We start from the raw sequence: 12,243 nt of genomic DNA, 5'->3' as shown, positions 1-12,243 counted from the left end.
ATATTTTAATATATATTTATGTAACCTAAGGATATAATTTTAAAGTGTTTAACTACAGTACTACATCCTACTACATAGAAATATGTGGTTAGCCTGACACAATCATATTTGTTTTACACTGTTAATTTACTAATTTTATAGAAGCACACTTTATTTAATGAAACTTCAAGAAACCTTTATTTACATGCACTTCAAGAATGACATTTTCTTTAAAACATGGAAAAGGTAGCCTTAAGAAACACTGTTGCAGGCTTCTAAGATATTGCTGTGCATTATTTTAAGATGAAAGTTTCTTATTGTTTAATGTTTTTTTCTGCTTAGCAATATAGAATGGAATTCATATAGAAATAGCCTAAAACATTTAATCAGATGCTAGTACAACATCTAGTAATTCAAATGAGAACAGATAACACATTCTGCCAAAAATCATAATTTAATAATAGCACAAATATCTCAATGTATATCTGTGCAAAGTTGGGTGAATTTTTATTTATTTACGTGGTTTTGTTTTTCACATTTTTATTAAGATATGTGGTTAGCTTTAGACACGCTACAGCTGGTCAGACAGGTAATTCGGTTCCAAAAAAGGTGGAACAACATGCAACTGATTAGCATATGATTTCAATGTTTCTGCTGCTGCCTTTTCCTCTTTAGTTGTTGTGGGTTCGTCTGTTGGCAACAACGGATGTCAGTATCACTATGGAAAAGGGACAAAAGAACAAAGTCAGGTAATTAAAACATGCTTTTTTTTATTAGAGCATATTTTTTCTTAATCAGAAGTTGTATTGGGAAGGCCAGAGACATTCAAGCGCTTAACGTTTAGGTCAACGTTGAGTAGTAATAATAATAATACAATATTTTATGTAATATAGCCATAGAATTATCGAATCTCGAATAATACATTCTCCTAAAATTTAGGTCCTTTGTTTTTACATATTGTAGGCTAATGATCTATTCATTCATCATATCAGTACTTAGGCATAACAATAACCTGTGTTTTTATTTTAATTAGGCTAGCTTTTTTACTGCTCAGATCAGATGTTTGTTGAATATGACATCAGGAATGAATAAAAGCTCGAAAAGTGTTATTTTGAAAGCGTATGAAATGTAATTTCTGTAAACCAGCCTATATTTTAATCGCTCAAAACATGTAACCTACCTATATTGACATTAGGGGTCGAATAGAGTACAAGAAACAACAGGGAATACTATTTGGAATATTTTACAGTTTGAGAGGCTACCTTTATCTCAAAATAGTAAAATTACTATAAAATAGGGTCAGTTGTGGCCTGGGGGTTAGAGCGTTCTGAAGGTTGCTGGTTCAAATCCCAGTGCCAGCAGGTGAAGGGCCCTTGAGCAAGGCGCCTTCCCCCTGATTGCTCTGCAGTAAAGTGTCACTGTAGAAAATTACTTGTAAGTCGCTTTGGACAAAAGCGTCTGCCAAATGAATAAATGTAAATAAAATACATGAAATGTTAATTCCAAAAGACAGAGCCTTGTGAAAAACTGATGTTTTTCTGAACATTTTAGTTTAATAGCATAATGTCATAGTTTAATTGTTTAATTAATTTGAGTGGTTAATTTATTTTTTCCGTCTAGGAATTAAGCCTTGTACAACGTAAAGGATATATATTTATGTCTCTCTGAGTTATTAGTTGGGCTCTAAAACATAACAGGCGCAAAGAGTTTAATTGGTATGTCAAACGTCAAACTTACTTTACCGCGGTCAAGATATTAACTGAACAAAGTGTAAGAATATGAACAGAATTCATTCTAACACCAGATGCCCATCGAGAAGAGCAAAACTACTGTTCAGCTACAAAAGTAGCCTATAACTTTATAAATATATTCGTTTTAGAAAAAAAATTGTAAAGTGGCATGCTAAACAACTGTCAGAAATCCGGGCCTGGTTCCTAAACTACCGGGTGCATTTTACACTGCGCTTACATATTTCAAATAAATAAACATATTTATCTTTATTACTTACGTAGCAGTCTGCGTGAGACAGCAAAATGCCCTGACGTATGTCGTGCGTTTCTATGTGTGCTCGAGCTCGGTCGCCTATGACATTCACAAACCAAAAATGTTGTACACATAAAACAGAGATATGTCTAATCTTGATCAGATGAACATATTTCAATTTGTGTGAGGTACCTACAGTGTACTACAATACCAGTGTATTTCCTATTGTCCTTTTGTCTTATATTGTCCTTTTGACAAATGTGTATTGTCTCTCAAATATTTTGTTTTACGTTTTGTTACCTGTGCCTAATCACTTTTTAAACCTGTATGTGCACTGGAAGATATGTCCCTAAAACAAATAAAGGCAATAAAGCTCTTTCAGATTCGGATTCTTTTTTGCTTACTTTTATATGCATGTCAAGTCAGTCAATACACTTTAATTTAAACAAATTAAAATATTATTTTCTTCTAGGCGCCCGTGGGACACATTCAGAAAAGTTCCAATCATTCAAGATGAGCAGAAGCCTAAAACACCTATCCAGTGTTTGAAATGGTTCACGTGTATCGTTGTTACCGTACTTGTCTTTGCTCTTGCACTTCTTAGTAAAGTAAGATCCTTTAACTGTCCCCAAGCCATTTCTATTGACCAGTAATTGTTTGGATGGAAGTATAATATTAACCGTTTTATTCTTTGTTCCCACAGACATCATTTCTGCTTTTGATAACTTTCGGGAACAAAACAGCTACATTTGTAGAACATCATGTGACTGCTCTTTTGGGCATCGGCTTTGTTTTGGTCTTTCCAAATGTTCTTCTTCTGATCAAAAGCATGTGGAAAATCGTGTTCAAGAGTACAGCGATGCCCACTAAAAAGACAGTTTTATGGGTAAGCAAACATATAATCCCTAATTGTGTTGTGCCACCTAATATGTGGAAAGGAAATTGAGGTCGTTTTTGATTATTGTTCAACATGTTGCTGTTTTCTTCAATAGGTACTTGGTATAGAGTTCCTGGTAGCCTTCGGAGCTGCAATCCTTACAATCGTAGCCATGCCACATTTTGACATTGTCAGTAATGTGATGATTCTGAACAGTGCGAGTATCCTGTCTGCCGTGTTCCAAGTGGTCGCTCAGTGCTTTAACGGAGATAGGAAGCGCTTTATAATAATACCTGTCTGCTCTATTGTCCTGATCATCCTGGGTTACATCCTCTTTGCAATCAGTTATGTGGTATCAGAAGCAAGCTCTCCTCAGATAAAAATATCAGTCGGACTTGCAATAGTGGGAACCATCTTTGTTTCTCTGAACTGGTGGGAGAACTACTGTTTACTATTTAGGGTAAAATTCCTCAAGGACATTTCTAGAGACATAGAGAAGTCCCGTAACGTGGTTGGCATCTATTCCAGTCTGATCAGAATTCTGGTTACTGCAGCTGTGCTTGGAGCTTATGTCCCTTTGTCAGGTCAGGACTGGAAGTCATCACTGTTTTTGTTCCAAACTCCCACAGTTGGTTTGCTGGTGGCTGCCCAGATTGTGTCCTCTGCCATGTGCCACTGGTTTGTGGTTGCGGCCTGCAAGATGCATTTTCAGCGCTGCAGCTTTGTAATGCCCATGTACCTGCTGTCATTCGCCGTATTGATCGTGTTTTTGGTTCCAGTTCATTTTATGCCTTTGGAGTCTAAACAGAATTCCACTTATTGTGAGAATGTTCAGCAGAATTTTAATGATAGTTGGGTGGACTTGATGATAAAAGACGTTGTAAGTACTGTGTGTACCAGAGACATTGTGGTGAACATGAGGAAAGAAGGACTGGCGTTTATGGGCATCTCATCTCTGAGTTGGTGGATGGGACTCCTTCTGAGTACAATTTATATCTGCTATCTGAAGTTCTATCGAATCGAAAGGACCAAAGATTTGTTTGTTCGGCGCATGTATGAAGGGGCTTTTCTGGAACAGTCCATGTTACTGAACACCCGTTTTGAGATCAGAAAAAGAATCAAGGAGAAAAAGTAAGTTCTCACTTCTCACTTAGTTTATTTTAGAATTTAAAATGGCTTATTTTATAAACATTTTATGTCCACCGCAGACAACAGGACACCATCAAAGTGTTTTTGTGTGCAACAATGTGGCATGAGACGTATGATGAAATGATGAGTATAATCATCTCCCTGTTCAGGTAAATATAGTCTGCACTTATTGAGCTTGTCTCAAAGTCATCTCAATTGTAATATTAACACCTTTCATTTTATTAACAGACTTGATCAATTCAGACCAAAGGCCAACGAAAACACGCTCAGTGATGTGGAGTTTGAATTCCATATTTATTTTGATGATGCATTTAAGGACACTGATAATGGACGACATGCAAATGAATACATTGAAACCCTTGTTGAAGTCATTACAGAAGTCTACCAGTAAGAATTATCCTTAATCTAATCCATCTGTGTGAACAGGGACATTTAAGACAAAAAACTGACCTGAAACTGTTCACATTTACTAGTATTTTCAGTGAGAAGAATCCAAGTATATTTAAGCAGACGCTGCCTCTGCGCTCTCAGGAGATCATAAACACTCCCTATGGAGGTCGTCTAGAATACACCCTCCCTAAAGGCAACATGTTGATGGTTCACTTCAAGGACAAGCAACTTATCCGACACAAAAAAAGATGGTCTCAGGTGTGATTTATGAAAAAAACACTATATACTGCATATCTTAAAACATGCTACTTAAAAATAGATGGATTTTACATGGGCTTTGATTATTTGTGTTTTTAGATCATGTACCTATATTACATTCTTGGCTGGCGGCTTAACAGAAGGTACTTCAAAATGTTTGAGGAAGGTGCAGAATTAAATTCCCTTAAAGATCATCAGAAGGTTAGTCGTCATCGAGAATTCCCATACGAAGTAGTAATAAAAGTAGATTCTGGAAATGTCTGACTATGACCTCAATGCTCCTTAGAGAGAAGCTCAGAACACATACATCTTGGCCCTGGATGGTGATACTGACTTTCAGCCATCTGCAGTAATGCTGTTGATCGATAGACTCAAACTCTACCCAGACGTGGGGGCTGCCTGTGGCAGGATTCACCCGACAGGCACAGGTGAGGATCATTTTCATTGCATATACAGTCTAACACAGTTGTCCTTGTGTAGCTGGCTATCTTGTCCTTTTATTGGTTCTGTCAAAGTGTGAGAATATCCTCCTCTTTGACAAAATTTCTATGTTTGAAGGTCCCATGGTGTGGTATCAGAAATTTGAATACGCGGTGGGCCACTGGCTGCAAAAGTCTGCCGAGCACGTGCTTGGCTGTGTACTGTGCAGTCCCGGATGTTTCAGTCTTTTCAGAGGCTCCGCGCTAATGGACGACAACGTCATGAAAAGATACACAACCAAAGCAACTGAGGCCAGTCACCATGTTCAGTATGATCAAGGTAACAACTTTTTGCTAAGCACTGATAAATAATATAATGTTGTGAACTATTTAACCTTCATTGAGTTGTGATGATAGGTGAGGACCGCTGGTTGTGCACTTTACTGCTGCAGCAGGGATGGAGGGTGGAGTACAACGCAGCATCAGATGCCTACACAAACGCACCACAAGAGTTTAAAGAATTCTACAACCAGCGCAGACGCTGGGGACCTTCAACCATGGCCAACACCATCGACCTCTTGGGTTCAGGGGCACTGACTTCAGAAAGAAACAGCTCTATCTCAAAACCTTACATCTTGTACCAGATTATCAGCATGGCAGCTTCTATTTTAGGCCCTGCCACTGTCTGTCTGATGATAGCAGGTAGAGAGCATTTCTGGTTATCTTGTGCTTATGCTTATCTTGTTTTTGAAATATCCAAAAGGACCCTTTCTTCTACAATTAACCTCAAATGCTTGGTTTCGTCTTGCAGGATGTCTTGCGTTCATCTTCAAAATGAATGTAAATCTTGCCCTTTTTTTGGCTGTAGCGCCCCCTGCTGTCTACCTGATACTGTGCTTGAAACTGAAATCTGACACACAGATTACAATCGCTGCAGTCATGAGTGTATTCTACGCATTTCTGATGGCAGGAACACTTCTCTCGATTATAGGTATGTTTATTTGGTTTAGATGTATACATTTCGTTGCACTGTACTTGTATGTGTGTAATGACAATAAATTGAATCCAATCCAATCCGATGTCTAAAAATACCCAGAACAATTCTCTAAAGGGACAGTTCGCCTAAAATTTTTTAATGCTGTCATATTTTACTCACCCTAAAATTGTTCCAAATCGGCATAGATTTCTTTGTTCTGATGAACACAGAGAAAGATGCTTGTAATCAAACAGTTCTTGGGCACAATGGACTACCATAGTAGGAAAAATTAAAATGGTTGGCAAAAGTGCCCCAGAACGGTTTGCTTTCCTACATTCTTCAAAATATATTTTGTGTTGAACAGAACAAAGAAATATTTAAAGTTAGAAAATACAAAAATGTGCTACTATGGTAGTTAATAGTGGGCAAGAACTCTTCGGTTAAAAGCATTCTTCGAAATATCTTTCTCTGTGGAACAACTTAAGAGTGAGTAAATGAAGACAGAATTTTCAATTATGGGTGAGCTGTTTCTTTAAGGGCTCTAATGTAAGGTCCACAAAAATGCAAAGTGTACATTTATGAGTGATATGAATCTCTACAACATTCTCTCCTTGCTTTGAATGTCACAGGTGATTTAGTAGTTCAAGGCACCTTTATGACCCCTAGTGGTCTGATCCTTATTGGCATGGTGCTGTTGTATCTCATCACGGCTGCTCTGCACCCTCAGGAGTTCTCACTGATCATCTATGGACTTTTATACTTCATTTGCATTCCTAGCGCATATCTACTGTTAGCGATTTACTCCATAGTCAACATGAACAATGTGTCGTGGGGTACTCGTGAAACCGGTGGCCAGGCTAAGACTGCAGCAGTCAGTGCCATCAAGAAGCAGATCTTGAACGCTGCGTGTTCTAAATGTCCATGCTTGGAGTCTTATGAAGTTATGAAGGAGACACAAGCAGCAGAAACCATAACTGTGACTGAAACGACACAAGCTCCTTTGGAAATAGAAAGGTAAATATATGTAGCACAACCTCACTGACATGGTTTCATGGCATGTTCCCTTATAGTCTTGTAAAACTATATTATGAATTAAAAGAATTAAATCACTAGTTACAGGACTTTTACAGTAAATATTTTTGTTGCTTCTAATGATAATACTGTATTCTTGCACTGTAGCTCACCGGGGTGTTCACAAAACTACTATCAAAGTATGTTTTCCATATTTTCTTTTAGTTCAATTATTAAATAAGACTACAGTTTATTAATAACCATTATATTTTTATTTCCACAAGCTTGGATGGAACATCTTCAGATGAAATCTAATGAATTTTCTCTGAAGGAATCGACACTGTCTATGGTAAGACTAATCTTTGGAATGCTCATGGTCTAGTGGATTGGGAAAGCATGTTTACATCTAAAGTCATTATAAGAAGGAATAAAAATATCTTAACATTACGTTGCTAGGTTAGCAGGTTGTGAGCTAGTCACAGATCTTATTTAACGCTCACCATCTGGCAAATGGCACAGATGTATTCAATTCAGATCAAACTGACTTAGGTACAGTTACTACATTCAGCCAAGAAAACTTCTGAACAGCCACAATGCAGTCACGTTCACAACCAAACAGAAACAACTTGATGGTTGACATTTTGCAGATATGTTACAGGATTCGGTAGTTTCATGTTTCACACAGCTTTGAAGTGCACTATTGTTCACAGTTTACAGAAATCTGATTCTTGTTTTACATTCTTGCTATTAATATTGTTTCCGTAGTCATACAGTACAGCTTTATCTGTGATGCATCTCTGTTAATGGGCAACAGAAGCTACATTTCTAGATCCTCATTTTATTTTTGTTAACTTTGCTGCATTAGACATCCTTATGTTGTTATCATACTTTTCATATGTTGCAGGATGAAATCAATTTCTGGTGTGGGCTTCAGAAGAAGTATCTAGAACCTCTTAAAGAAAATAAAGCAGAACAAGAGAAAGTTGTGAATGATTTGAGAGAACTGAGAAATAAGGTAAGCCTATAAAAATGTTTTTCAGCAACTGTGGTTTAGAAATATAAAAAAAATCTTCCTGTGTCTTTTCCTATACAGGTGACATTTGTGTTTTTCTTCTCCAATACACTTTGGTTGGTGACGACGTTCATCCTTCAAGCTATTGGTGACACAGTCTCCATAAAGATCCCAAAGGTCTATCCCAATGGGACTCATTCAACGACAGAAACATTTGCTCTCGATCCAATTGGACTGATGTTCCTACTGGGCTTTACATTATTGCTGCTGATACAATTTTTTGCAATGCTTTACCACAGGTAACAATAAAAGTCACTGATAAACAGTAAATAAGCATTTCACATCTCACTATATATATATATATATATAAAATAAAAAATTATATATATATACTATTCTAAGTCATCGACTAAGGTAATTTGTGAAAGATGCTAAATTTAAAAATGGATGTTCAATGTCATTTTTGTTGCAGAATCTACACACTAATCCATTTTGTGGCATATGCTGACACAGAAACAAAAGCTTTTAAAAAGAAGTCCCAGGTAAGTCAGTGCACAAAATAAAATTTGCTTAAGGTAATACTGTAGGTGTGATGTAAATTAATTATGCCTGAATTTCAATAGGTTGCATCAGTTCTGGACTCAGACCACCAGCATGAAAACGATGAGTCTGACACAGCCTTGTACACACAGAATTTTTGAGATCTCTTGACGGAATTAAATTCTTAATAAATGTTCAAATAAAGGGTTAATGTAAATTCCTTAGCATTTGTTTAAAATGTATCTACACATATCTTTTTATAAAAAAATTCTTTCAATGTTCCTTACAGTATCTATATGCAGCTACATTGAATTTAGCTACTGTATTATGTATTTTAGCCATATTTAAAACGATCTCACAAAAAGAAAAATTGTGATTTAAGGATAAAGATTATCCCCTTTAGCTTTGTGAGTGAAATCTAAGACTGCTACTTCAAGTGTGAATCAAAATAACCTTTCACTGAATAGGTGGTTAAATGTCAAGTTGAATCAAGTAATATCTATGATGGTTTGTATTTTCAAACATTAGCTCTCCAGCATTTCTAGGATGGATGACTGAAACATTTCAACTGTGTGGCACTTTTAAAAAACATTTTAATGTCCTCAACACACTAACTTATCAAACAGTTTGTAAAAACTTTCTAATAGGCATACATATTAGAGAACTGTGAAGCTATTGCCTTGTATGACTTGAAAGAAATAATAAACAATTTAAATTAATTTACGTTATTGTATTGACTATTTTTTTAACCAAAACTGTCACAACTTGATTTCATTATGTTTAATAACCTTAATTAAAGTTTTTACTATACATTGACGATTCTTGTGGTTTTAAAGTAGCAGTGGAGAATCTGGACCGAGGATTGCCAGTTCCTGCATGCTTTGCACAGGACAGGATAAAGAATGTAATTGTTAGTACGTTACTTTCATGCATTTTTTGTCAATTATAATTGTTTTACTTGATTCTAAAATATTAAATCACTGCCTATTGAATAATTTTCTTCCAAAGAGCTATTATTTTGATTTAATACTTTTGTTTGTCTCCATGAGTTGTTAATGAAAAAATACATTGTTGAAAAATACAACAACTTTTTAGGGCTTTTAAGGCTACTGCATGCAAGTCAGTCAAACATGTGACCCACGCTTAAAACATTGAAAATCATGAAGATGTTGGCATACTTATCACCAACAGCTAGATAGATTTTTCATTACCTGCATATAAAGAGAATTCTTGTTAACATATGAACCTAATAAATTGATTATCAGCCATGTTCAATCCTGCTAGTGAGGACTAGTGTGCTCCAGATAAAGGAATGGTTATGGATGCAACATACAGTGCCCTCAACAATTATTGGCACCCTTGGGAAGCAAAGAAGGCTGTAAAATAAATCTGCATTGTTTCTCCTTTTGACATGTTCTTGAAAAAATCTACAATATTCCAACATTTCATTAAAGTAAAACAATGTGAAGTGGTGGGAATGCAACATTATGAAAAAAATTTATCTTATACACCCTGGTCACAATTGTTTGCACCCTTAGACATTCTTATGAGTTAAATATCTCCCAAGTATATTCCCATTGATATTTACATTGTCTTAGCACACCAAGGTTACTAGAAACATGATGTTGTTCAGTTAAAGCCCAAACCCTCTTAATCATTCATCACAATGGATAAAACCAAAGAAAATAGTTCTGATGTGCAATATAGTTCTGTTGAGCTACACAAAATGGCTATTTTAAATAGTTAAAACAATAAGAAATCTAATTTCCAACATCAGGGAAGTCAATGATCGAGAAGTTTTAATGGACTGGAGAAGTTTAAAATCAGCTTGAAACAGGATGTGTGTCTAAATTGTCTCAATGTACAGCGAGGTAAAGAATTTAAGTGGCCAAAGACTCTTCAAATAGCTCAGATGGAAATTTGCAGCAATCAGTTGCAGTAATCAGTTGAATGCCTCATGTCCAAAATTAAACATATTTTTAAAATTAAACAGACTGTCATGATTCTGCTGCATCATGTCATGTTTCTCTTAGTATAGTGGCAGGATCATGACAGAACCTCATGTTTAATGTGGAGAGAGGCAATTATTGTTGTTATTGTCTTCCATACGCTCTCTCTGGGTCTCGTCTCTGTTCCCATCCTCTCATTATTGATTAATGCCCTGTTTCCCTCTTGATTTGCTCCCTTATTTAATGCCCTTGTGTCTTCTGTCTTGTGCTGGTTCATTGTGTTTGTGTGGTGAGTCCACGTGTCTTGTCAGTCTAGTTTAGTGTATTTGTAGTTCTTGTTTTGAGTTTATTTTAAGTCTTTGTATAGTGTAGTTAGTCTTAGTCCTGTTTTGTTGTTACCCCCACGTGGGTCTTTGTTTTATTATTTATTAAATTATCTGTTAATATGATATTTATAGGCCTTAATGCATTACATTCCTAAACACTTCTGAGCATGTTTTGAACTTATTTTATTGTAGTGGTGATTATGATATCTGCCCAAATGTTTTTAACTTATTTATATTTTCAATGTAGGCCTACAATTTTCACTTTGAAGTGACGCACGCTATAAAGAAACCGGGGATGTGCCTTTAAAATATGTTTATTAATATACTTACATATATTTATATGTAAATTATGTCAGTAGGTGTTATGCATCCAAAGTCTGTTATTAAATATTATCTAATATACATTTCATAACGAAAGAAGATTTGTGAAGTAAACTGTATTCTTATTATACTGTACTGTATTCTTTCGCTTTTATGTGGTTCCACACCCAACAGTTCATCAGGAGACTAATTAAACCCTGTAATTAAACACATGCCATCATTCTCAAGCAATGCTGAAGACCTTGACTAGCTGGTTCTCTCTTCAGGACAAATGTTCTTCCTAGAATTTCCTAACACAGTTTAAATGCCAAACCTGCTTTCTGAGAACTTCCACTCCTTTTTTGTTTTCTGTTTTACTTGGCCATTATTATTATTGTCAAGGTGAAATCAGGGATTTCAAATTTGTATTTACTTTTTTTGTAAATTTGTAATTGTAACAAATGTGAGTGGGTTTATATTAAGTAAAGAGTTTACAATTGAACTAGCAAAACTTTTATTTGAACCAAATATGTTTGTTTCAAACAGTTCCTAGAATTGAGAACTGCTGCTTTCTTTTGTTTGTAGGAATGGTAATTGCGAAAGCAACTAGAAAGAAAAATAGAGATGACAAGGCAGTTTGTGATTCGATGACCATCAAAATAAAAAATTTAATTTAGTAGATAATCATTATAAATAGTCAAAAGCTTATTTGTCAAAAAATAAAGGAAAACATGTTGTTCAACTTGTTCTTTTAAATTATTTTATTATATTACGTGATAAGTCAAATGCTCAACTTCTAACACAGTAACATGACCAAAAATAAACAATAAAATCTATTAAGAGAACGGGGTGTATTCCAGAAAGATTGTTAACCCCAGAAAACTCAGGGTTTTTCGATTAAAAAGACAAAACTAAACCTCTAGTTCAATTGTAAACTCAGTGAACATAACCTAGCAGGTTTCGTTGAAACAAACCCTGAGTTTCCGAGTATCTCTGAACTCCTGCCGAACAGCTATTGGACATGAGCTGTGATGTCGTTGCCTTCCAGTTTCTATTAAAACCAAGTTAATTTGC

The 12,243-nt window shown here is 35.7% G+C and overlaps 1 protein-coding gene across 1 annotated transcript; it reads left to right on the top strand.

The window, feature by feature from the left end:
• The first annotated feature begins 658 nt into the window (after positions 1-658).
• On the top strand, positions 659-9,315 carry LOC306899175 (chitin synthase chs-2-like). Its single transcript, XM_079465258.1, has 19 exons — positions 659-728; positions 2,435-2,570; positions 2,666-2,848; positions 2,955-3,970; positions 4,048-4,137; positions 4,217-4,375; positions 4,462-4,636; positions 4,736-4,837; positions 4,923-5,064; positions 5,195-5,395; positions 5,473-5,757; positions 5,867-6,046; positions 6,661-7,045; positions 7,211-7,242; positions 7,327-7,391; positions 7,947-8,057; positions 8,136-8,353; positions 8,527-8,596; positions 8,678-9,315. The coding sequence occupies exons 1-19, from the start codon at positions 700-702 to the stop codon at positions 8,753-8,755; spliced, it is 3,657 nt and encodes a 1,218-aa protein (XP_079321384.1). The 5' UTR covers positions 659-699; the 3' UTR covers positions 8,756-9,315.
• The last annotated feature ends 2,928 nt before the right edge of the window (positions 9,316-12,243 follow it).

Source organism: Barbatula barbatula (genome assembly GCF_947034865.1).
Source record: "Barbatula barbatula genome assembly, chromosome: 10".
Lineage (NCBI taxonomy): Eukaryota > Metazoa > Chordata > Actinopteri > Cypriniformes > Nemacheilidae > Barbatula > Barbatula barbatula.
Note: the sequence above shows the minus strand (reverse complement) of the source record. Positions and strands in the feature narration are given on the sequence as shown.

Bases quoted from the DNA above. Each gene is read 5' to 3' on its own strand.
- LOC306899175 (XM_079465258.1), top strand. From the start codon at position 700: ATGGAAAAGGGACAAAAGAACAAAGTCAG. The intron at 729-2,434 runs GTAATTAAAACA...ATTTTCTTCTAG, and splicing joins GGACAAAAGAACAAAGTCAG to GCGCCCGTGGGACACATTCA. The intron at 4,838-4,922 runs GTTAGTCGTCAT...AATGCTCCTTAG, and splicing joins CCCTTAAAGATCATCAGAAG to AGAGAAGCTCAGAACACATA.